Raw genomic sequence first — 26,951 nt, 5'->3', positions numbered from 1 at the left:
AGACCTCACGAGAAGCGGGCCACATATGCAGTACGCCTTATAAGTAACTTTTAAAAGATCATAATATATCTCATTCAAACTATATATGTCTATATGACATTTATACATATATATTTATATCATCTCTTTCTCATTGTCTTTCTCCTCCACTGTTCTCTATCCTTGCTCATTTCAAACCTCTTCTGAAGGGCTCTAACACACAAAAATGTCCATAAATTTATTATCAGTATTGTCACAATCATTTAGCGTCAGCAGATTAGCCATGTGACCCTCCGGTCTCCTGCCAGGTGACAAGAGCTTGCAAAACAACAACAACAATAACAGCTGGTTATATGCTAACACTATAGCAGCTGATGTTAGGCTCTGGTGTTCTAAAAATCAGAGTTTCTCTCTGATAAATAGGTTGATTACATTCTCACATCGTATTCGCTGAGCCCGCAATATTAGATCTAAGATTCAGTAAGGCTGGCTAACTAATAATGGCAAAAACCAGTTCGGGATATCCTCAAAAACTCATTTTAGTATGCTTTCATCAGACAGCAGTGAGCTTCACTAACTCATTAATTCATATTAGACTCTTTTCAAAAGGTTTTACAGCCTCCTCCAGAGTAAATAGACGTTTACTGCTGAGGTAAACAGCAGGCTGACAGCCTACACTCTCTACCGATGAATGGTGTCCAGGGTTTTTGAGGTGACTCAGGGGTGAAAAAGTAAAAATACTGCAAATTGAATCTCTCTTGGAAGACTAAAATATGTTTTTACTACAGTGGCTATCATTGCTAGGGTTATGCATTTGAATTGGGAGGGCTAAGAAAAAACAATTCAATTGACTGCAGTATACAATCTACTGACATCCAGGGGTGAACGTTTTCAAACGTTACCTTTAACAAAGGATTTTTTTCTATTTCTGTTCCACATGGGTTCAACATCCTCAACAGTTTAAAAACAAAAAACTGCAACTCACGCCATAAAAGTGTAAACCAGAAATAAATAAATAAATAAAAATACGATCTTAGGGAACTGTCAGTGTTATTATTTATAGAAAGGAGCTCCATCCAAAATCAGAAGTTCTGGTCTGCATGTGTGTATCTTTAGAAAATACTAAAAAATATCCCAAAGTAAATTTTAGATGGTAAAAAGACTCAAATGAGACTTTCCAATATTTCTATGAATTTTGTTATTGTTTTTACTTCAGATTAGATGGCAAACTGCATTTCATTGTTTGTGTTAGATACTTTATCAAAGACAATAAATTGAATCTAATCTAATCTAACCCCCTATTTCTGTCTCTCTGTCTCCAGCTCTTGAGTATCATAATCTCAACACGTCTGCAGCAACCAAGAACTACTGGGTCATAACGGGTAAATTGCACGCATGCACGCATGCACGCACACACACACACACACACACACACACACACATGGACTGAGGTGCTGCTTGGTGATCAGTGGTAATCAAGAGCTGCATCGATTGGACAAAACAGCAGTTAGTTAAATGCCTGCCGCGTGCTGTTGTGCAATTCAGCACAATGGTATTGGATCTTTACATTTTCCTTTCCTCTCCTCTTGAGCCCCCCCCCCCCCCCCCCCATTCCCACCTCCCTTTGCACCCCCCCCCCCCCCCCTCGCCCGCTTAAGCTCTCCGTGTCAGAGTGTCTTTAGCTGCTCTGTTCCCGGGAAAACCTATTGATGTATAATTCACAGCTTCCTGACCGGGGCAGAGGGAGAGATCACTTCACATCACATCATGGCAGGGTGTGAATGATTCTGAAGTGTGTGTGTGTGTCTGTGTGTCTGTCCACAGATTCATCTCACTTATGGCCTCTAATAAGAGACGCACACTCAAGATCAAGATTGATGCAAGCACCTTCATCTGTTTGTGCGTGTGTGTTTGTTTATATGTTTGTGTGTGTGTGATACAGACAGACTGTTTGCTCTGTGTGCCGCTGTGTAGCCCTGATAGAAGTTTCAAGATGATCAGCTATTAAATTGCAGGGACAATCACCCAGTCCTCTCTGATAGCCCACTCATCTCCTGTCTGCTTGTTTCTATTATCTATTTTCCTTCTTTTTTCTCAAGTATTAATATTGTCTTCAGCTAATTTGTCTTTACACTCTCATTCTCTCTCTTTATCACCTCCTCACACCTATTTTCTCTTTTCCTCCCTTTGCTCTTGTCCTGTTTGTATTTTCCTTCCTGTCCTCCATCTCTTCACTTGTCTCCGGTTTCTCTTCTCTTTGACTGCCTGAACCCCCCCCCCCCCCCCCCCCCCCCTTCAAAATCCCTCCTCTGTCCTCTCTTGTCTCAACTCACAGTGATCCAGGATGTAGACAGCTCCTCCCTGGAGGTCAACTACCAAAGCTTTGCCAGTCTTATGGAGCAACGGCTAGCTGAGCTCTTCCTGGTGGCTGGCAGGCAGGGCCCTCGGACGGCGAGATCCCGGCGGGCCACCACTGTGGGGGGCTACACCGTACAGGTAGGTGGAAATGGGATTTGTGGATCTCAGTGTGTGGCTGTGATGATGGCGTCTTCTGCTTCCTCCATACGGGAAGAAAAACACTTTGCACCTCTATAAGTTTCATCACCTTTTGTATTTAGAAACTGGTACACAGTGTTCACCTACTCAGGTTTATTTTTTTTAGAGATTCAGGTTTAGCTTTAATCTTTTATTAAGATAGCTCTAGGTATTGGGATTTCACATTCGGTCTGTAGACATCTACCTTTTTCCAGAAAATGTTGGACAGAGTCTCAGAAGCTCACAGTAGAATCTGGTTTCTAAACTCCTTTCTGTGCTTCAAAAACAAATTAATATGTATATTTACTGGAAAAATATAACAATAATTATAGTCATGGTTGTCTTTGATATGCCTTCACTCTGCTTATACAATCTGTAATTTACTGTAATTCACATTATGTCTTTGCTGTACTAACGATGCTCAAAGTGGTGATATAGAGGACCTACTATGATAATTTCAAGCAACATAATTTTGTTCTTATATTACACTTTGGTAGCTTTGCACAACTCACAGTTCATAATAATCAAAAATCTTGGTTCCTCTGTTCATCCTGAGTTTTAAGTTTCTGTTTCCCCTCCCTCTAAGCCATGCAAAATTTCAATGTAATAAATAACATTCACATTTGCCCTGGAAGAACTATCAATGAACATAGTGTCAGTATCATTCCCTGAACCCCCTTCTGGCAGGGCTTTGGGAAATTGCAAACTTACTATTTGTGAAAGTCTGCATGTCCCTGGACAGCTCCAGATTTAGCACCCTGGACAGCGCTACTGACAGTAGTCAGCGGGGACGGGTTTCAAAACTGTTGTTGCGTTCAAGAATGCTGATATTCTGAGCGCATAAACTGCAGGGGAGCATGAAGTACGCTGCCAGAAAACTGACATGGAAAGGGCAAACTTTATGAAAACTGAGACACACTACAATGTCAAACCTTTAAAAGCAGTACCCAAATATTTAAATAAAGTCTTAAATTTGTCATAAATAGGTCTCAAGTGCCAGTAAGTTAATTTTCATTGTGTTTTTCTAGTAAAACCCTGTGTGTGTGTGTGTGTGTGTGTGTGTGTGTGTGTGTGTGTGTGTGTGTGTGTGTGTGTGTGTGTGTGTGCATGACTTTTGGGGATTTGTCACCTCCTGGCTCCACTGCTCCATATTGTGCAAATTAAGACAATGTTTGACTCTTCCTGGGCCTTATGCCTTACACACCCGTAAGGTTTTATGGTTGCCATGGATGACCGGTTTTATGCTTGCAAAGTGGAGGAGGGAGAGGCTGGCAGAGAGAGACAGAAAGGGTGGTGCGGGGTGTAGCCAGTGGAGAAATCATCCAGCCATTTAATAACACACATCCCTTCTTCTTATGACAAAATCAAATTACCGGACTTTATTAAACCGTGTAATGTTTGTCAAATTAAAAATGGTGTTTGATGTATGATGAAAGGAAATTGAGATTTCAAGTGACTCAGTTATCCTCGAGTGTCTTCCCCAAGTGTAGTTATCTTCCACCAAATGCTCGACTTGATTAAAGCAACTGAGCTGATTCAGAGTTTTGATTGGGCCACCAGCAAGAATTTTTAATCCTTTGCTCGGTAGAGAGAAAGAGAGTTTGGATTTTGTGTTAAATCTTGCCATATAATATGTTTTATTAGTATGAACTGTGGTAAAACATTTTTTTCTCATATTACTCAAGGTTTTATGACATCCCCATTCTCTTGCAGATGGTGAGCATGCGTAGACTTCCCGGTCCCAAGAACCCAGCAGAGATGACCTACTATGCCCAGCTGAATGGAGCACCCATCTCTGGAACCACAGCTGCTAAGACACTGAGCAGTCTGGACTCCCAGACCATGGCTCTGACCCTGGGATACTTTGTACAAGTCCAGGCTGAACGTAAGCTTCTCATTATACTCCTCCAGTATTCAGTTACATTGTCATATATCATGAATATCAGGGACCAGGCAAGTCACACAAAAGAGGGCTTTATTTATCCCAGTGTCACTATGCATAAAAGCTATTTTAATGTAACAAAATGTAAATGTCAGTTTTTAGGACTTTGGCTTAGTTTTTCATGCCTGCAGTATAACACTAACATTAGCTTTAAATTGTGTGTATCTTTGTGATAAAAAACAAAACAAAATGTAGAAGGACTTTATTTGTAAATTTGTGAACTAGAGTTGATACAATTGCTTTTCTTGTTACCTCTCCTCTTACAGTTGCTAACTACTAAGTATGCTCGCAAAATATATGCTAAATTAGTAGTATAGTATTGTTATCAACTTAAACCATAGTGGGGTGCAATTTGGGAAATATTTTTTTTCCTTAATACCAACTGTATATTTATAGCATAATTATGAGCTTCCAACAAACAGGTTCAGAACCTAAATATATAACCAGTGTTTACAAGAATATTTATATAATAAAAGGTGTCTGTGAAGGTTCTCAGTCATCCAGGTCATCGTAGTCAAAGGAGCTTGCAAAGAAAAGCGTCTGGACTTCTTTAAGTTGCTTGAAGACGTTTCACCTCTCATCCGAGAAGCTTCTTCAGTTCTAAGGTCAAATGAGTTTCCTCCCCAGACGCCTTAATGCCCACTCACATCCTGGGCCATCTGACTTCAGGAATTCGCATGATAAGGTGGGGCCAGGTTTCACAACGAGCTCACCCGAAACCCTGGCTGATTGGGACCCACACCCAGTTTCACACCTTGGCTCAGGCGATTAGAGGATCATCAGGGGGTCCTTTTGTCCCTCTGTGGGGGGGAAACTCCCACTAGGTTTAAATCTGGGACTCTCCACCATTTGACCTTAGAACTGAAGAAGCTTCTCGGATGAGAGGTGAAACGTCTTCAAGCAACTTAAAGAAGTCCAGACGCTTTTCTTTGAAAGCTCCTTTGACTATAATAAAAGGTATTTTTTTAAAGAATTAAATACACAATGTAATAATTGTATTTAGTAAGTTTTGACAAGAAAGATAATGTAAGGAGTTTCAAAACAGGTTTGCTGGTTGTTTGTGGCATTTTTTGGTTTTGTCACAGCTTATTGAGGTGGAAATGCAGTTTTTGGGACAAACACAAGCTTCACAGCCTGTTAAAAAAGCAGCTGTTAAAATTTTTCGGGGTGTTCATCAGGCTGAAAATCTAGTTTTACAAGCAGTGATTTTAGCTCTCTGTAGTTACCTGCTTAGGAATTGCAGCTGCTATAGTAAATTTTGATCTGTTGTTTTAAATCCTTGATGTAAAGGTCCTAAATGAATGCATAATTTGTCAAAGTTGAAATGTGTAATCCAAGTACATATTGATCAACTATTGATGTTTTTGCACAGTAGACGGATTAATGACGGCTGCATTTCACTTTGGAGCGGCTCTACTGTCATGCATGCTGGTTCACTGTCACGGCTTACGGGATCACTTTATGGCAGAGAGTGAAAGATGACTCCATTAAGTTATTAATGTTTCATTAAGTGCTTTTCCTGCTGTGACAAGTCAAAATGTCTGGTGTAAAAAAGATCTGTTCCCATTTGTTCTAACACTTGCAGATTTTAGTCTAGAATTTAGAATTAATTAGCATAAAAATAGGAGCAATGAAGTACGTGGACCTTTTTTTCTTTGAATATTAACACAAATCTTGTCAGTGTGAGATATTATAGACGCAGAATCAACTCACAGAGCACATTTCTCATTTAGTAGCAGTTGTAGAGACCCCACACTGCTAAAACATTCCTCTTTAGGAGAGATCTGCTAAACTTGGGCACAGCAGTGTTGGCTTACTGTGACATTTGGGTTTAAATTAACTTTCAGTTATACTCAGTGCATCTAAAAGAGCCTTGAATGAAATAGAAATAAAATAACGCATAACAGGATTTTCTAAATTAAGAAGACGCTGTAGTTAGATATGCTTTTCAGGTCAGTTTTCTTTGAGTAACTATTGTTCGTATTGTTTGTGCTGGAGAGGACAAAATGTTCCCCCTTACCTTTTCTCCCTCTGAGTTATACAGAAACTGGAAAGACACCAACAACCATGTGTGCCCTTCACAGCTCCTCCACACAGTGTTTGGGCAGGGAGCTGAACACAGTGTTCCTGTAAAATTCATTTGCTTTGCTTTCATGGCCTCAGTGGAAACCATCTACATTAATTCTTGTAATGGAGATGCATCCATTTGGTAAACTGCTGTGTTGAAGAGAAACTCAGAGAAATATGTTATTAGTTCAAAACTCTGGTGAACTTCAAGTTGTTGCCTGATTTTGATATTGGATATACATTCAAAACAAGCAATCCCTGTCATCTAAAAGCTCAGGCTTCAGACTCTCTACACGCTTTATTTTCCCACAGCTTTTTATACTCCTAGATTTTTATGACGTCATAGAGTAGTGATGTCTTTAATATGCTCATCTCTGGCAGACAGCATTGACTGTGTGATTTTAATTCAGTGCCACGTCTCTCTCTCTTAAAACCTCTGGGTCTTATGCAGAAGCCACACCCACCTGCTGTTTAAATTGTTTTACTTGTGCTGAAGAGCCAATCAGATGTTGCCTTGTTTCAGGCAGTGGCTTAGCATCAATGTCCAGCATATTTTGAGCTGTGAATCATGCATAGCCTTGCTAGTGAAGTCCAAGAAGGAAAAACATGGAGGTGGAAAAGAGATTGTTAATGAGGCATCTGGGAAAACCGCCTGAATCAGTTTACCTAATAAGCTCTTGTAAAGATATTTAATTAACTTGTTATACAGTGTATTGTTTTTAATGACTGAACCCATTTGTGTTCGTGTGCAGCTGTGGTAAAGACACCGCCCAGCAACCTGTGGATCATGGCCGTTCTGACGCCTCTCTTCTTATTGATGGTGGTGATCGGGATGGTGGCCTTCATTCTGTGTAAGAGAAACAGGGTCCTTTTTAAAACGGGCGCCTTCAGGACCTTTAAAACTCGATCCAAGGTAAGATTTTATCCCTTTCTCCTGCCTTTATTTATTGCCCTTTGTGTTTGTGTCTGTCCACTTTTTCTCTCCCTTTGCTGCTTTTTCTGCTCCTTTCTCCCCTCCTGCTATAAATACTGCAGCTCAACTGTTGCAGTATTTATAGCAGAAGAGGAAAAAAATAATTAGCCTAAAATATCTAAATGTCATTGCTTCACTTTAACAAATCCCAATACTAGAAATTGGATCTTCTAAAATATTACATAACCCTGTTATGAGTGACAAACTGCGCAGAGTAACGAGTGTGTTAAGCCGTTCCTTCAGGTCAGAAAAATGAATCCCATCTGTCCCGGAATTACTCATTTGTTTTCTCACTGCCCAATAGCCCATGGTTACTGCTAATCATGCATGCTGCAAAGACCAAATGACCAAAAGGAAATGGGCAGGCCCTGTTGTGCTAGAAGTGGACCTTAGGGTAATGTTGGCCCTTTCACAATAATAGCATTCAGCCAACATGAGCCAGTGTGAGGTTAAGTAAAAGTCAATCATTTGCAATGGGCATGTTTGTTATGGATTGCTACCAGCTGGGTTTGATCGGGTCAGGTTGACACCATGCAGCACATGACGCCAGAACAACAGCTGCTGGTGTCACTGCAGTCAGTTAAGTGCTAAACAAGCAGCGAGCCCGCCAGCCTTATTTCTTCAGAAAATTCTTGCAGGGGTGTTCAGAATTTGATCGCCTTTAAGTTCAAATTCGATATCATCATTAGGTCTCCACTCCAGCACATGCATTGACTTGACTTATGGGATGTGGCTGGTTGTAAATCCACGTGAACCATGTTCACATTTCACAGCCCAAAACAAAGCGAAGTGACTCACTGAGTTACTGGAAAAGCCTGCAGATAATTTCCATTATTTGAATTGATTGCAGCCCGTTTGCACCACAGTAGGCTACGGATGTGCACATTAAAGGATAACGCTGACTGATTACAGATATTTCATCATATAGCGTTGGCCATAAATTCAATTCTAAAACTTCTGTACCCACCAAATAGTAAGAAATGAGAAAAAACACTTTATTGGATAAAACTAAAGCTTCATTTGCCTATAATGTTGTTATAAAGTGGCACATAAGTACAGTTTCCAGGGGTTTGTAGACTGTGTTAGGTGGAGGGAAAGTGTAAAAGTTTGCCTTTTATTGTTGCTTTTCCAACCAAATAGGTTTGAATAACCTTGGTTTATAATTTTTCCTACTCTTTGCTCTTTATGATATCAAAGGGAGCTGATATCCCTACAATGGGCATCTCAGGCACACACATCTGGGTGTAAGTGCAAAGCCCCACCCAGCTACTTTCCATGGACAGTCCATAATAAAGCAGACTGCCATGTTAAAGGGAGATGAGCTAAAATTCCTTTTTTCACACATTGAATGTTCTTGCCGTGGGTAAAACTCACCATAGCATGAGGTGTTTAGTGATCTTTCACTTAAAAAAGTGTTCAACATATTTTCTTAAATTGAAATACACATTTTTTTTTATAGCTCGACATGGTAGGCATGTCAGAAGTATCCTACTTTGATTGTTTTGCTACTCTTGTTTCATTCTGAACTCGGTGAATACAGCCTTATTAACCCAGATTAGAGTGATGGCCAAAACCGGAACATTTGATGCATTCCTTCCTCCCCTATCCACCTGTTTTCTATTCTATTCTATTCTATTCTATTCTATTCTATTCTATTCTATTCTATAATAACCCTTTCCTGACCATTTCCCTCTCTTCCCTGTTTAGACTTCATATCGAAGGGAGGGCAGTTACCACCACCAGGTATTCACTAAGACGCCTGAAAGGTGTATAGCTGACTGATAGAGTCAGTGGATGAATGAATGAGTTGCTGTTATTCTCATTAATTGATTGGGTTTGAACAGTTGCTTGAACTGCTTTGTTGGCTGCTTATCACTCTGTGTTCTGTGTGTCCTTGTTGCCGGGTAAATTCTTGCATGCGGCTGCTGTTCTGTGGACATCACTTTTTCCACCATTCTCATTGGCTACGAGATATCAATAGGAAATTGGAAGGGGGAGCATTGAGAGCAGGTGAAGAAATATCTAAAGCATGCTCAGTGAGATTTAAAATGTTTAGGTTTGAGTTGATAGGCTGATAAAATGCTGGCTCATAAAAACAGCCAAATGAGCTTAATACTATTGGCCTGAAGAAGAATCCATTTTTAACCGGGGCCCATAAATTTGAATTGCAAAAATGAAGCTCAACATCTGCGAACCAAATTGATCTATTTTTATTTTTGTAGCATCCATAAAGAGTGACACAAGCTTGTGTCATCAGCCTTGGCTTATTTGCTATTGCCATTCCCTTTCAGACCGGTTGTTTTATCCTGCTCACATTCTGCAGTGGCACAGCAGGATCCCTGCGCACAGACCTCCAACCCATTCCCTTTTTTATATGTGGTTTTTCCACTAAATGATATGATCATGAACTCAAAGCAGAGCAGCAACAGAGCCAACAGATAAAGATGCTTAAAAATGCCTTAAATGACAAAGAACTGTGCAGAGGCCATCAGTGTGGTTAGTGTTACTGCGGTGGAACATATCAGGGTTATTTTGGTCCAGCCTTTCTCATCCTCATCCCTCAAGATGCAAAGCGAGCCGAGGGAACGATGCATGCAGGGGTAGGCGGGATGTCTTTGGTTGGACACGGAGCTAGTATGTGTAGACTCCTCGGAAAATACATGTACGTGTTGGGTTTGAGTGTTTTCCACTTCTTTTAGTATTATATATTAACATTCAAATTTTCCAGCTTCAAGGTTTGTTTGCTTTCGTAACTGTTTGTAAACATTTAATGGGCTGTTTCACAAGAGAGCGCATGAAATATTAAAGAGGCCCAAAATATGAGGTTTTATAAGTGGCGCCGTGAAGCTACAACCACTGTATTTACTCTCTCCCAAACCCGAGCAAGATGTGCATTCAATAAATCAGATAAATATTTAACAGGAGTTAAGTTTGGGAGCTGAAAACTAAAGTTAGAGACTTTCAGTTAGTTTTGGTCTTTTTAAATTATTCTCATGGCGGCATGTATACTGACCAGTCTACATTCAGTACTGGCTGGTGTTTTTTTAAAATCTTTTTTTTTTGTTGCTTACATAAGAAAGGCCAGATGTTAGAAGAAATGATAAAAAAGAGAGTGGGAATGGCGTGCAGTTCTTGTTCTATGCAATCAAGCAGCAACCTCCGGGTTGCCAAAAACTGAAGGTCTTTAAATGGCAACTCGAGGGTCCACAATCTGCCCAGCTTTACAGCAAAAATACACGCTTATATAGACTGTTCCAAAAAACAGTTGTGATTTCAATAACTTACTTTAATGAGATGTAATCAAGGTGGAATATTTTAACTCAACAGTTATTTTATTAGTCGGGTGCCTTGTTCATAATTTTATTGCACTTTGAGGAGTCAGCTGTTTAGTTTCTCTGGTATATACATTTTGATTTGTTTCTCACCACCCAAAGCTAACATCCCAGATGTTATACCTGTGCCCTAACCCTGCATTCTGTCTAATGGCCTGGAGAGGGTGAGGATTGTGGTTGCAACGAAATACCCCCACTTGTATGAACGTCTCCTTGTTTACCTCAGTGAGCACTTTTGTAATGACTTCATGATCTCAGTTGCTAGTTTCAAGTCTTACTGAATACAATAATATGTTCATTTTGAAAATTATAGTCCCCATTAGAGTCCAAAAGGAGCATAAAGCACGGTACGCATTACTGAGATTAACAGCCTAGCCAGTCCTGCAGAGTGAGTTATTGTAGCACCAAATTCCCTCAGTGTGTTTCCTCATAGGAAGTGTTGTCTTGCTGAGCTACAGTGGGGAAAAAGAAAAACACAAAAGGCAGTTATAAAGTAAAAAGACTGAAATGCTAGAAGACGACTGCTGAATTTGATTAATTTAGCTTGAAAATGTCTAATTTTCAATTTTCAAGAAGAAAGAAGCAGAAGAGCTGATTAGAAGTTACTGGCTGGATTTGTGGTCACACCTTGCAGATCGCATTTACACCCGGCAAAGATCCCATGTTGTCATTTCATTTTTTTCTACAACACATTCTAATTTTAGTGTTTGTGTATACATCTTGAATTTTCCTCCACGGGACATGCAGATATAAATCCCATACAAATTTCAGGCGTAAACGGAGTCCGTGTCTTAAGCTGGCTTGCGTGTGTGTTCTGTTAAGTCATCTGAATACCAAGCAGACTCCATCAAGTTGACCTCCTGTGTGCAACTGTGCCCGCGTGCGCATGTGTGCGTGAACTATTCCCACACTGTGCAGGACAAGCTAAAGCTGCTGATCAATAGTGTGACTTATATTAGGTCTGCATGTGTGTTTAAGCATTAAAGAGGGATTCTGCTGCTTCCTCCTCACTTTATCACTCTGCTGTGCAGCCGGAACATTCTTCAAAATGGCTTTTCCTCCCTCTGTGCCGCCTTGTATACGCATGAAAGCCTCAGATAGCTGGCCTCCATGTGGAGTACAATAGAGGTGGAATCAGCGAAAGTAGAAGAAATCCATTTTTCATTTGTAAGGTGTTCAGTGAGTGCACAATGCAGTGGCTGCCATTTAAAGGACTGAAGGTAGTTTGCATTTTGCTGCATCATGCCTCGACTGGCCCCCTGAAGGAGTTTATCTAACCGCTGCAGCACCTTGTTGATGTGCAATCAAGCCTTACTTTATTTTTTTTATTATGCATCTAGTCTCTTTTTTAAAAAATTTTTTAAGCGCATCTCTTGGCTGTGCTTCCGCCATCAGCCCTGCTGGAGCTGAATTTAAATCAATATGGCCACAGGGGGAAAAGAGCATATCTTATCCATCTGCTGCACCTCATCAAGCTGCTGTTGGGTATTGCTCTGAGTTAAAATTAGACAAGAGGAGAAGCATCTGTGTGATACTGAAGGGAAAAAAGGGAGGATAATCTGGTGGTGCCACAGAGTCGTGCTCAGAGTGACTTCATATGACATCCTCAAGTGGAAGAAATCCCGGACTTCTTGCTGCTGTCCTCCTCTCTCTCCTCGCCTTCTTTCTTCTGGTGCTGTTCTAAATGGATGTGGAGAAAAACACCATCCATCTCCGACAGAGAGATCAGAGGATCACCCCATAGCACGGGCTTCAAGTCTTCATTAAACTGGGCCCCTCGCGTAAGATGAAAGACGGCCATTTGTTAAGTCAACACACTGTCAGTGGACGTAGGAAATGAGGGAGCGAGATGACAAGGCAGGGAGAATGGGAAAAGAGAAAGTCCTGAAAGGAAGAAAGGGCAGAGACAATTTGAATAGACAGATGTGTGGAAGTGAAAAGAACAGAGAGAAAGAACGATCATGAATCAAATGTGAGCGGTGAAATGTCAGCCTGCTTTTCAAGGTTACATCCCCTCGGCTTTGTCATTTCTGAGAATTCATACTGTCTCCATGCATGACTTTACCCATCACCTGCAGTTCAGTGCCATTTCAGCACCCGTGGCATGAAACCTTATGCCTGTGCTGTGATAATCCACATGCATACTGGTGGAAGGACATATTTGCAACAGCACATCTTGTGCTCCTACCTTGCACGTTGCCCTTTCTTTTCTCCTCATAGGTTATAGGCAAATGAGTGTTTGCACTCTCCATAGGTCTTTCACATGAAAGAGTCAGCAACTGTCAACATACATCAATTCAGTTGGTAGAATATGCGTGTAAAGATGGACTCAATCCATATATATTTATGGCATGGTGAGAGGGCCTACGGTGTAGCGCTCTCTTTCCGTCTCTATCTGAGCTCCTATCACTTTCCCCGGCACTCATCCACGTCTGCAGCCACGTGTGTTGGAGCTTGCTGATGGTACAGCGGTGTGTATGACTGATGAATTATTAACAACGCCGTCAGCTGGATGCACGCATTGCCTAACCTCACACGCACTCAGAATTTAGCATGCATCATCAAATGCATTAGACGTCCCATTTTAGAGCTGCTCGAAATAGAAAAGAGGCGGCAATTTTTATTATTTTTTTCAATCTGGGTTTCATTTACGTGGTTGTGTAACCTAAATCTCCCCCCCCCCCCCCCCCCACGCTTTAATTTTTTTCACTCCTGCGCGCTAAACGCTTTTTCTTAATTTGAATACAAAGATTGTGTCCAGGCCTCGGAGGCTTTTCAGACTGCTTTTGCTGCCGCCTCTTTTTATGTTCTGTCTCTTTATGCCAAAACCCACTTCAAAGGTGCTGTTAATCTTTTTTTATTTATTTATTTTTCAACTTTTCATTATGCCAGCTCTGGTGTTTGGAGACTGATAAAAAAAAAAAAGGTTCAGGGAGGGATGTCCATTCAATTACTTTTATCTGAAATAGAAGCAACACCTATCTGGAAATGTTTCTTTAGTATTCAGGAGACCATGTCGTGTCAGCTGGTAGAACTCTGAGCGCTGTTCACCCACATCAGGTTGTTCAGTGCTGCAGCTAGCGTGAAAAGCTCAGGGTGACAACGGACTCAAAATGTTTTATGAATTGAAAAGTGAGTTGAAGTCTTTCATCTATCAGTCCAGTCAAACAAAGGCAGTCCCATCGCTGGCGTTCATGGTGTTTACTGACATATCTATTCACACAGAGGTTAAATCTGAAAAGGAAAAACATAATAAACACACTTTAACATTTAAGCTGCAGTAGCCCAGCTTGTGAAACAGAAGGTTTTAAACGGATAAAAAAAAGTATAGAAACACACAAACCCAGTGAATAGACTGTATCAATAATAGAGTTGAAGCTGCAGCATTATGCTTCTGCTTTAATCACAGGAAATGGCTACACCAGGCATGTGATAGGTGTGTATGTGCCACAGAGATCAACTCCAGCTGGTACTGCTATTGGGCTTATTACATGATGAGCAGTCTATAAAAAAAAAACAACCCAAAAAAAACCCCAAACTCATGGATCAAAGCTTAAGGTTACATTCTCGGAGCAGCAGTATTGAGTGGGAATTCAAAATTTAAAATTAGAACCCCATGCACAGGGAGTTTTTGGATCCTGTGCAAGGCTCAGAAACTGAAGGCAAACGACAACAAGGAAAAATTAAAATTTTTTGCTGTCATAGCCAGAGCCCTACATAGAACATGCGCAGCAAGTCTATCCAAGTGTTAGAATTTGCAAATAGTTGGCAAACGTTTACAAAGTAAAATTCTATATGTGTCACTTAAGTAGCTCTTATCAGTAAAAGAAGGAGCCTTAACTTTAATTTCTGTGGCATGCCATAAAAACTGCACGTATGGTATTGCCTGTCAAATCCAGCGAGCTTTTCTAAAGTGTGGTGACTTCTCACCAAATTAAACTTTAAGCTTTTGCTTCTGCTGTAAGTGTGTTACCCAACATTATGGCTTCAATTACCGCTCAATCCAGAGTGCTTATATCAGGATAAAAGGTGTTGTGCACTGAACAATGCAACAATGGGCAACTGATGTCACAAAACAGTAGGCAAAGACAATAAAAAGTGCAGATGTATTTATGTTTTTGCTATGGCAACAGGCAGAAAAGACATCTGCCACCACACAGCTGAAACTGTCATGAACATTAGTTGTATGCATGCTTCAGCTGGCTATTGGCTCTATTTGTTTGCTTGTTGAAATGCATCAGTATAACATATATAATTAAACTGAAAACTAGCTTACCAATAATGTAAATGGGAAAACTCTGATGTTCAATTCTGCAAGAAATCCTGCCTCGCACTTTTGATTCTTCAGTTATTCTTTTGGTGTCAACTGCTCTTTTCATTCATGCTAGATCTGCACATTCTGTGGCTGATATATTGTTATATATTGTTAATTTTTTGTGAGTTTTAAAGTAAACTGACTTCCAATATTTCCCTCTCATCAGCGTCTGCCATGTACAGCATATCAGAAACGGTTGCATTGTCTTTTTTGATGTCTTTGCATGTGCTCTACAGTCGATGTTTGTTTTCATGTCTCAAGTTGCTTTTGGTCCATCAATCCAAAAACTCCTGACTGGATTGTGCTAAAAGCTGGATTAGCTTTGACTGTGCAAATTCAAACATTATGTGTTGTCCTTTCCCCCCCAACAGCCTGTCCAGGGCTTCGACTATGCCAAGAAGCACATGGGTCGAACTGGCGATGAGGCAGTCTCTGTTACCAAGGAGACGCTGGTTTTGGGGCTGCCTGTGCGAGACGCTCCATTGTCGCTGTCACTGGATAAGAAGGTGCACCAGGATGGGACTGCCAATAAGAGGCCTCCGTCTGCTGACATACACAAAGGAGGGTAAGAAAGTTACTGACTCATCTGCTTTAATGTACTGGGAAAACTGACCTTATATAAATGATTTGGATGTTAGCATTATTGTGCTTTATCATTGCATCTGTTTTTTTAGTTTGTTTTTTTTTTAAATCATGAAGACAAGTAGCACAAAAATCTTTATTTTGGTGTGATCAATTAGTCAGGTGTTACCTACCAAACCGAAACAGAGACATGCACAGACATATGCTACAATTTGGATAAAACATTAATTATATATCATTATTTTTTTTATGTGGACTGAACTCAAGTTCTAATGACAAAATCTCAAGTATTAAATGAAAAATGTTCACCCAAATAGACCTCACAGACTTCATTTGTGTTATTTTTGATATATTATTAATTTAAAAAACATATTTGGTGAGGTTTAGACAATAAAATTGATTTGATTAGGGTTAGGTATTGATCATGGTTTGGGTTTAAATGTCTGCTGGCTGGTTGCCAGGGCGACTCGTCCCCACAGAAGAATCTGGAAAACATAAACACACATGAAACTTCAAAAGTCTTGTTGACTCAAATTTACATAAAGAAGTTTTAAGAATACAATTTTTGTCACATAATATTGTGTTACCCATTCAGCTGATATGCATCTACTAGGTATGAATTAGGCTTGATCAGCTGTGATGCAGAGAGGGTAACACACCCTCAGCTGTATTGTCTGTTTTAAAACATTGTTTTATGTCCAACAATAGCAGCAGTTGGCTCAGAGAAATTTGAGCTTGACGGTTTGCTTTTGGGTGTTTAAGCAAAGCATGTCGTTAACACAAAAGTGTAGTCTGACCCTTTCACGGACCAAAACCCAGTAGAGGAGGTGTCTTATGTCACACTGCTGCCATCATTGTGCATAATTCATTATAGATGTGGATGTAAAGGAAAGCTCTCCCTTGTTCATACATCACTATACGCTGTGATTGAACACAGGTACAGTGCTGAGATAGCGAGCTGATCCGACATGCTGTTCCCAGCTGGAAGTCTTGTGAAGGGGAAGAACAAAGTTCTCGAGCATCTGTTTCAGTCAGTGAACAAGGCGGTGACAAAACCAGAGCTTTTCAGCAAGTCCAGACATCAGTGCTTGTTTGTGCATCACAGTTAAGCCAGAGAGAAGCCCAGAGTAAGCAGTGCACAGTCTGACAGATTGACATGATTTTAAGATAAGTCCAATGTTAACGAAAGGCTGTTTGTAGACAAAAGAAGGGAAGCTGCTTCTGTTTGCAGCCAAAACAACGGATGGAGTGATGTACTAGGCTGAAGTTGAGAGCGCTGAGTCTAATAGTGGTGTTAGGTGTGTTGCTATACAAATACAGATGATCCCATTTAAGTGTGAATAAATAATTGCTCCAGTAATTTTCAACTGTTAACAGCTTAACACCTATCTGACACATGATGTGACACAAAAGATTTGTGTAAATTAACAGGAAATACATTTAAACGACTGTGCCTTTCATCTACTGATGAGCAAGATCTACTGTAAACAGCGTGGGACGGGGTATCACTGGCAACGACGAGCATTACCTGTTTAAATGACTCATTATGGGGCTGCTGGACCTGTGAAAAAACTAATTGGCCAGTAGACACACCGGTGTGTCTCAAAGTCAGAAATTAATAAACGAGTTTAAAATAAAAAATACAGATAATCCACAAAATCAATATCTCTCTCATTATACTTTATATGTAAGAATATACATAACATGTGTTTAGGAAAGGTGGAGGGCCAGACACCCCTCCCCCTGATTATTTCAAGCATCAGACGTTTCATTTCCTGCATTCTTGTCAAATGTTACGCACCATTTTGTACCTTTTCTATGTCAGTTTATGGGGAAATGTGAACATATAATGCAATATAACCCAATAAGGCACTCTAGGATTCCATATGGCTTTCAATATAAAATATTCTCAGCTTCTCGTATTTAAAATCATCCCTGCTGAGTCAAAAAAACAAACAGGCTTCATCTTAGTATTTTTTTTCAAAGCTCAAATGTGTTTCAAAGAGATTTTTGATTATCTTCAAATTTAAAATGTTGTGCATAGTTATAACTTGTTACACAAATCAGTGTTTTATGATGATTTTTAGGAGTTTCTACATGTTACTGAGTCTGAAAACTAGAAAGTTTTCATTTGTCTTTGATTTGTCTGGTTATCAGTTTGCTGTCAAGCTCATGGCATCAAAGGGGAATCTGCTGCCTGAGATTTCACCACTGTGTTTGTTTGAGGCGCAAAGATAATTAAGTTTCCTACAAGTACTGAGTGGTGGTATGAATTCATAATTCCTTCAGATATTTCATTAGTAAAAAAAAACAAAACTATCTATCGACACAGACATTCATAAACGCACTTTTTTCTACAGTTTTTCTATCTAACATTCACATGATGCACACACTAGGAGCAATCTGGGGTTCAGTGTATTCCCAAGGATACTTTGGGACTGTTTCCAGCCTGGGATCGGATCGCCAACCGTACAGGTGGTGGGGGTGGAGGTGTCTTACGCACAGCTAGTCTCACTGAAACATACGAATATCATATACATTTCTTTATAGATATCAGAGATGGCTTCGCAGCAGAGGCGAACAATTTTAATTTTTTTATAGTTACTGAGGCTCTTTTTGTGTTGGGATTGGTGTCTACACTGGAGAGAGTACAAACCCAAAGTCATCTGTTTAAGTAACATTTAAATAACATTTTTTGGATGAATAATTTCATTGTCGTTTTAGTGAGCAGAGAGACCGTGTCCTCTCATTAGCAAAAATGGCCAGTACTGGATTTTATACAAACTCTACACTAATGAATGTCACGTCTCTTCTCATATTTTTAAATACGCTGATGACATGAGTCCGATGGCTTCCTGCTGCACTAATGTGGGTTCATTAGGTCGTTCACAGATAATTATCTGCAACTAAATGTCTCCAAAAATACTACTAATATTAAAAAAATAGAATCCGTGCAAGCTTAAGCGCATTTCCTCCAGTCTTCTACACACTGGGGGGTGTATTGCTTAAAGCGTAGTGTCAGGTTTGAAAGATTTGGATCATGTTTCGGCATGTGGCATGAATCATAGACTGATTTCAAAAGTTGGGGAGCAATAAAGTAAAAAAAAAAATGCATCTGTACCCAGTGAAATCAGGAGGAAGTTCACTGTTGATTAAAAAGTTTGTCTCAGAAACTGCAGCTGAAGCCTGTCACTATGATCCACGTCTGTAAAAGAACATGGAAGAAACATTGCAAAAGCATAAGGCCTCAGTCACACAGGCCTAGAGACCAGTTAGTGACCTCCTCACACCTTCTCACAGGTCAGCTCACTGCCCAGCGAAATGATTTGCAAGTTGGGTTCTGCACCAAAAAGCTCCCCGTGAGATCCCTTGCAAATTGCTACAGTCGCCTGTAGTTTGCATGAAAGCTGCAGACTTTTTAGCCTTTTTACTCTTCAAGCTGTAGATAAAACATGAAAAAAGTTCACACAAAATGGAAACGGATAGCATGCGCCTTCACAGTAAAAGTTCTATCTTACCACTTCAAACAATACATTTCAAAAGGTGAAACTTTGTCTTTGAAGGTAAGCGGTAGAAATTGCCAGTTTTGATCGCACTTTTCACAACTACTTGTTGAGTATTTTTTCTGACATTCACCGTTTTCCATATAAACTATGGGGAACAACAGCAACCTGCTAGCATTTGCAAGCATGCTTTTGCTGCATCAACATATCTATACCTCCCCAACCAGTCTGGAAATACACACTATTAATTAGAGATCAGAAATTTGCCATTAGCTCACTGACTGGTCTCCACACCCTAAAAAATGTTTTGAGTGCATGCCTGTTTGACTAACATATGACAGCAGAGGACAAACGTGACCATACAAACACAAAGAATATAATTAAAAACTGGAGAATATGCAAGCTACAGCAATAATCGGATAGAAAAATCACATCAGGACACAAGATAAAACAAAGCAGCCAGAAGAAACCTATCAAAGTCAAACAGGAAACAAACAAAAACCATGTTTAACATGAAGGCGACAAGACTCACAGTAAACATGCCACACAGAAAGCAGACAGACGAGACAGAAGGAACACGGGAAGCGCTGGGCAGACAAAAAGTCAACACCACTAGAATAACAATGAAAACAAGAACCAAAACTCAAAGACGTCACCAAAACCATCACAAGCAAGCCGGAACGAGCCCGTTTTGAAAAGTTGGGCACTATTTTGGATTAAAGCTCTGAAGCTTGGCTCTAGTAAAATGTTATTTCTACATTTTTTTTAAAAGTTGAGCGAATACTGTGTATTAGATTTATGGTGATTTTGGAAATGGGAGCTCATGGGAAGAGACAAACTGATCAGACACAATCTGCTCTCAGTGAAAAACTAATGAAATCCATGTAATGACCCAAACACACGGCTAAACAGATGGTCATTTGTCCCCACAGCCACTGGGCTACTACTGAGGATTAGACATTTGAGTGTTTGATTGTATTTCTGTGATTTCAAATCAGAATGAATAATGTTAGAAAATGAAAGTTGCATCTATCTGCTGCTAATCTTCATGTTTTATGCAGCTTGTCTTTATTTGGTAATAAATGAAGTCTCTTCCCCATATATTTTCTCTTTTTTTGTTTCTAATCTTCCTTGTTATTGTCCCTGCTTTTCACGCATGAGCGATGAATGTGATTTGCAAACATCTGCCGGAATCCTGCCATTTAAACACATTTCCCAAAATGTACCAAAAGGTCTTATTCCCGGTAGATTTCACTAGACTTATGACATAATCTGTTCTATGCATAAACACTGAAAAGATTTAGAACAAAATATGAAAACTGTTCTTTTTGTAAACGTTTCCATCCCCAAACATTTCTCTACTACGAGCGACACCCACACCCGCGCCCACAGTCAATTGCGACAGCTTTCCCTTGAGGAAGTTCGGGAGTCATAAATGAGATGCATCATGCCTCCTCTCACATTAATGCAAATGCAGAAATGCACATAAGACAGAGCCTCACATTTATACACCACTAGATGAAAATGAATGGAGGTGGGATTAGTTGTGCTTTGCCTCTCGAGGATGATAAACACATGTATATTTATAACCCTGGCTGTAGCCAAGCGAGAGGCAGCCGTTCTGTGTGACGGTGATGACAGTGTAAAGGACTGGAAGCGCTGGCATAGTTTGATAATCAGCTTTACCAACCGGCACACACATTCTCAAAGAAGGTAACACTATTCACATTATTCTACCACCTGGGTACATACATATCTCACTGTCGAACCGATGCAATGTGGGGTGCAATGGATTTCAAACCCAAACAACAACCAAGAATGCATTTATTGTTGTGCTTTGTGGTCTGTGTGCAGGCAGAACCAGGTGCTGTGCTTTATCATAAAGGAAAAGTTTCCGACTTGCATTAGATGAAAAGTTGCACGATTGTCATTTTCAAATGACTTTGCATTGCTAAGCAGTATACATGTTATTGAAATCACTTTGCACTGCGTTCCAGTTTGGGCTTTTTATTTTGTGCGTGCATTTCAAATTCATTGACGCTGCCCTCGGCCCTAACTGGTTGTGGTATCACAAGTGGGTAGATTTGGGTAGATGATGTTGTTCCCACCCATCACAAAACAGCAGATTGACAGATAGGCATCCATAGATGGTAGTCTATCTTTTAAAATAATTAAGAATTTTTGTTAAATACTAAACAGGCCATGTCAGAGGGTTTTTTTTTTCTTGGCTCTGTATGATGTCTGAGAGTAAATAATAGTATTTGTCTTGTATTTGAATTCAACAGTTCCTTTAATATTATTGTTTGCTGTATATTATAGTTATTTGTGCTAATGAGCAGTGGAACAGGTGCCACATGTTTGTGTTTTAAGAATATATATTTTACTCCTGCAGCTTTGTAATATAACCGTTTGTCTTCAACAGTGACTAAATTGCAGTCAGCTTTTTGTGTGTGATTGCGTCATTGTCTTGACACGAGCAGAGTGATGTGATCATTTTCTGCTTCATTTCAAAATGGTTCTTTGTTTAAACCATAAAAAATTGAAACAATGTGAGAAACAACGGCGGTGATTATTTTACCCGCTGAACATGCTCTGGTGTGTGGAAGGAGGAAGACGCAGTCTGCATGCTAACCATGGGGCAACACTGTAGGATGGGTTCACAGGGGCAGCATTTATTCTGCTCACTTCAGCCTCCAGAGAGCTGCAGTTTGTGAGGCACAAAGAGCGGCACGGAGATGAACGCTAGTCTCCAGTAGTGTGATTATTGATTCAGCTGCTCCTCCCTCTGGCCTTCACAGATTTATGTGGAACACACACTGTATTTCTCCTTCCATCCCAGCGGCTCTTTGCCTGATTCCACATGACTTTTACTTTGACTTGGCCAGTCACCGGACACAGCACTGGCTGCATTGTGTGTGTGTGTGTGTGTGTGTGTGTGTGTGTGTGTGTGTGTGTGTGTGTGTGTGTGTGTGTGTGTGTGTGTTCACAGTGTTAGCCTCGCCTGTGGTTCTGTAATGTCGGCTCCGGCTGATTTGTGCATCTCACACCACCTGTAGACCGGCCTGTCACGTTGTGTAGCTGCTGTGTCTTACATGCCTCAAGGCTGTGCGCATGTGTGTTTGTGTACCCTGCACGTGTGTGTGCGTATGTGTGTGCTCGGTATATAGATTGAACTGACTAAGTGCTATTTTTGAATTCGTACATGTTTATGCACGAGATTTTTTCACACACACACACTGGACATAAAGGACATAAAAGTGTTCAATACACTGACTTGATGTTACCTTTTGGGGACAAAAGCAAGTCACTATAATGTAGATCACTATTTGGTTTAAGGTTATGATAAAGCCTGGAGGTTGCTGCTATAACAGGAAATAAATGTCATCAATATAATTTCCTCTGAAGTAAAGGGAAATGACTCTTTGAGTGGGAAATATATGCATGCTGGGCTGTTTTCCATCAAGGTCCCTGGCCGGAAGCCAGGCTATCCCAAAAAATCAGCATGCCATTGTTCTGCTTGTCCTTCACATTTGCACTGCATTTCTTCATTTCACGTTTTTTTTTTTTTTACAAGGTGCATTCAGCACAAGTCTAATCACCATCTCTAAAAGCACAAACACCGTATGACACAGTACAACAGTAAAAGGTGATGTAATTTGTCTAGTTAGCTGCTAACATCACATAGGTCAAGCTACTGTAACTGCTGATTATCAGGTGTGGAAGCTGGCATGAAAATGCCAGGAGTCAGGAGTGTTATTAGTTTAGGTGCACAAGATAAGATAAGAAATAAATCATTTATCATTTAAAAAAAATGCTATGACATTAATTTGACTCTAAATGATCAGGCTTGTATATCTATAATGTTATCTTATTTGCTGATGTGATGTCATATGCCATCAGTCATCCTTTCACTTAATGGCTTATCCGGGCAGCACAGTGGGTTCGAATCCGCCAGCAGGCCGGAGCCTTTCTGTGTGGAATTCATGTCTTCTCCTGGTGTCACATTCCAAAGACATGCATGTTAGGTTCATTAGTTCTTAGTTATCTGTAGATGTGAATGGTTGTCTGTGACAGTCTGGTGTTCTGCCCAGGGAGTATCCTGTAGCTCCAGTCCCCTTTGACCCTGTCAGGAGGGACAATATGAAGCACAAAGAAAAAGTTGGGGACTCAAACTTTTATGACTGACAATTATATAATTTGGTGATGACAAGTGATTAGCTCAAGATGAGACAAAAGTTGAGTCAGTGGTGTTGACATTTGGAAGGTAGCACGATGTGTGACAATGCTAATCTTCACCTTTCAGATCAAGTTGCTGCTGCAGATTTTAATGTTTTAGACATCTCTGTCTTTGTGACTAATGATGTCACTTATAGTTAAACAATGCCACTTGAAAAGTAGCTTAGATTTTACAAAGTTTGTTCACCTTCAGTTCCCGTAGACTATACAGTCCTTACAGCCAAGCTTTTACCTTTTTTCTCTTTTTTTTTTGGCATTTCCAGGACAAATTAAATTGCATATAAACTTCCAAATCTGCTGGTTTACCTACACGATTGTCATAAAATGCGCACACTCACATACAAACACCACACCACATGTTTTTGGCTTGTAAAGCACTTTTGGGTTTTTTTCTTTTTTGTAATGAGCCATTAACATTTTTTTAAATAGTGTGTTGGCAGTAATAACTGTGAGATGATGCCCTGTTTGTGTACACACTCACAACCCTCTTCGCCCCTCCCTTTTCCTCTCTCCCTTCGCCTCCTTTCTGTTGCCATGGCTACTACAGGAGGTTGCCAAGTGATGAGGATGGCTCGGTGTCGAGTAACGGCTCCGGGAAGCTGAACACCAGCAAGAGCTCCTCGGCCCGGAGGACTGCGACTGGCAGCAGCAGCAAGAACGGCAAAGAGGAGCTACACAAGAGGGGCGCCAACGGTGAGGAGGAGGAAGGAAAGAGAGATGAGGAGGGAGGGGGTTAAGAAGGTAGACAAAGAATGAGATGATTCCAGTGAAGGAGGAAGAAGGGAAGGTATTAGGAGAAGGACACATACAAAGACAGATGGATGGATAGATGGAAAAAAATCTGCCTCTCCTTATGTTTGTGCCCATCAGAAAGTCTTTCATTGCTAATAAACAAGTGCAGATCACCAAAAAACTGACCACCCCCCGCCCCTCCACACACACACTCATGCTATGATGTTTTTACCCAAGGATAATTATTGTGAGCTAATGAAGCGCAAACACACTCATGCTTACAATGAGTCAGCCTGCTACAGCATCATGTAACTATCAGGGACGACACATGTACTCATCAGATATTGTCACACGTCCGCTCATATGCAAACTGGGATATTAGATCAGTTAGAAGACACATGAAGCATTCACGTGTTGCTATTTAGGCTGTTTTCAATCGGCTTACCTCATTCCAAATGCTGCATGGAGATAAAAGCGAGTACATATTCCTTAAGCGTTGCATCAACTTACTTTGGAGCAGAACCACAGAGAAAGACAAGGAAGTGGGAGGAAACAGTTCTGACAGCGTAGTGTCACCTTAGGTGTTATTCAAATCCATACAACCCACTGCATATGTTCTATGCTGTAGGAAAGTTACTTGTTAATCCTTGATGCCTGTCCTCTCCATCATTTTAAATGAGCTTTTAGATATTGCACTCACACAGAGTGCAATATTAAAAACACACACACACACAAAGGGTATGACTACTTAAATGCCAAGTTATAATTGAATTACTATTAAAATGAGAAGGTTACTTGTAATCAAGAGTCACATTTCTTTTTTTTTTTGTTAAAGAAGGGACCTGATGTAGTCTAAAATCTGCGATGACATGCTGTAGCTTAGTTTATTGATGTTTTATCGACACTTCTTGGTTATAAGGACATCTTTATTTCCATGTTGTTTTCTACCTTTTTATGCCGATTCTGATATTTTTCACACTACTACATCAATTAGACAGACGGTTGATGACTAATTATGAAGAATGCATTATTAATTTAAAAGCATTTGTTAAAAAAGGTCATAAAAAGAGGAGACTGGTCCATGATGATGACAAACACGTACTTCACATTATTAAGTTCACTTTAAGCAGCTTGAGGCAACTGTTGTTGTGGTTTGGTGCTTCATAAGAAAAATTGAATTGAACTGAATTGAATTCAAGAAAAAAATTAAGCAACTTTAAAGTTGATATAAAAGTAAAACAACACAAAACAAAATTAGCATAGGTGTGCTTGTGTTGGGAGTAAGCATGGTATATGTGAGCAAAACTATACACAAAGCCCATGTTAATCTGTGGGAGCTGTGCTAAATCTGTCATATACACACATTTACATTTGGGTACATCTATGAAAAATGAATCCACTACGATGTCCTCCAATAGCTATTTCACTTCCCCTTCCCCTTTTCGGACCAGGAAGCTACTAACATTTTTCTTTATAATCACTCTTTGGCTAAATCTATCCAGACTCTTGAGTCAGTGTCAGTTAGGACTCAAGTCAAATCTAGAAATGACAAAAACTGAGGCTTCATAAAAAAATGAGCTTACCACCTTCTGTGGTCTTCTCGTCATTGCCTGAGGCTACAATAGCTGGTTCTAGCATGATGGCGCAACTTCAAGTGAACTCCTGTTATGAGTAATGGTGGTGCCAAGTTTAAACAGAACATGTGAAATGAAAAAAGACAATGTCTGTTTTCTACTGCATCATCTTTGAGCCTTTTGAAATGTTCTCCATCATTAATTCAACAAAGTAGCTGGCAGGTACTGTGTCATTTTAAAGAAGAAGGTTCTTGTTTACAGCCATATGACAATCTCCGCTGCTGAAGTAAATGACAGTTCTCCTAATAAAGCTTAAAAAAGCATGTTAGCAGGTTGTGACAATAAAAAATGTTGTAGTTTTCCATAGATAGGCTCACTTCTGGTAATTTGGACCACTCCACTGCAATGGACTTCTCAACTGTGTTTGCCCCTTTAGTCCCTTTTTAGCATTTTAATGGAATTATCTATTTTAGTAGTCTGCTACTTACTATTAATTAATAAATATATATGTGCTGTAGCATATTGCTAATGGATGCATCTTGATGAAGCTAAATAGCCTTGTATGGTTTAGGACTTCACCCGTCCATCCAACTAGTTTCACTTATGGTCCAAAAACTTCAACATGGGACAAGCAAGGCAAATGTTGAAGTTTCCAAATGCAGTGTAAACATTGCACGGCAGACTTGATGATGTTTCCATGAACATGCTTTTCCGCATCTTTTTACTAAGCTGCTGCAAACACACTCAGTCGGCTGCAACTTTCCAGCTCAAAGCCCGACTGCGTCAACAACAACAACAACAACACGACCCTCAGGACCCAGTGCAGATTTTCAAGCCAACGAGGCATGATTGCAGATGCCTTGCAGGTGCGTCCATCGCTCCTGCAGCGGCATTGCAGACCACGCCCCGCCACATACAGATTTCATAACTAATGGTTGCCATCTTGGTGGTCAGTCCATCTTTTATATACAGTCTGTGGGTTGAACCTGCTAAGCTAATTTAGAGGTCCAAAGATGCAAGCATGAATGCTTTTGTCAGCCCTTGCAATATTTGGCAACCTGTAAACCTAAAACATATTTATAAAATATTATATAAATTACATAGTTTGCAGAATGTGATAAAATGATAACATTATTCGCTGTCTGCACAGATTCCTCACTAGCGTTAAATTAGCAGACATC

General features: G+C 40.2%; 1 protein-coding gene across 5 annotated transcripts in view; it reads left to right on the top strand.

Moving 5' to 3' along the window:
* kiaa1549la (KIAA1549-like a) overlaps positions 1–26,951 on the top strand; it is a 118,049-nt gene that overhangs the window by 68,034 nt on the left and 23,064 nt on the right. For 4 of the 5 annotated variants that reach the window (XM_080304093.1, XM_080304094.1, XM_026172777.2 and 1 more), the window contains exons 8-14: positions 1,302–1,361; positions 2,315–2,475; positions 4,228–4,399; positions 7,276–7,436; positions 9,204–9,239; positions 15,515–15,708; positions 24,012–24,157. In XM_080304093.1, the coding sequence (XP_080160219.1) occupies positions 1,302–1,361; positions 2,315–2,475; positions 4,228–4,399; positions 7,276–7,436; positions 9,204–9,239; positions 15,515–15,708; positions 24,012–24,157 (930 nt within the window). The remainder of the gene's footprint in view (positions 1–1,301; positions 1,362–2,314; positions 2,476–4,227; positions 4,400–7,275; positions 7,437–9,203; positions 9,240–15,514; positions 15,709–24,011; positions 24,158–26,951) is intronic. The other variant, XM_026172778.2, reaches the window with a different exon arrangement.

Source organism: Astatotilapia calliptera, chromosome 7, assembly GCF_964374335.1.
Source record: "Astatotilapia calliptera chromosome 7, fAstCal68.1, whole genome shotgun sequence".
NCBI lineage: Eukaryota > Metazoa > Chordata > Actinopteri > Cichliformes > Cichlidae > Astatotilapia > Astatotilapia calliptera.
The sequence above is the reverse complement of the archived record's forward strand: the minus strand, read 5'-3'. Positions and strand labels throughout refer to the sequence as shown.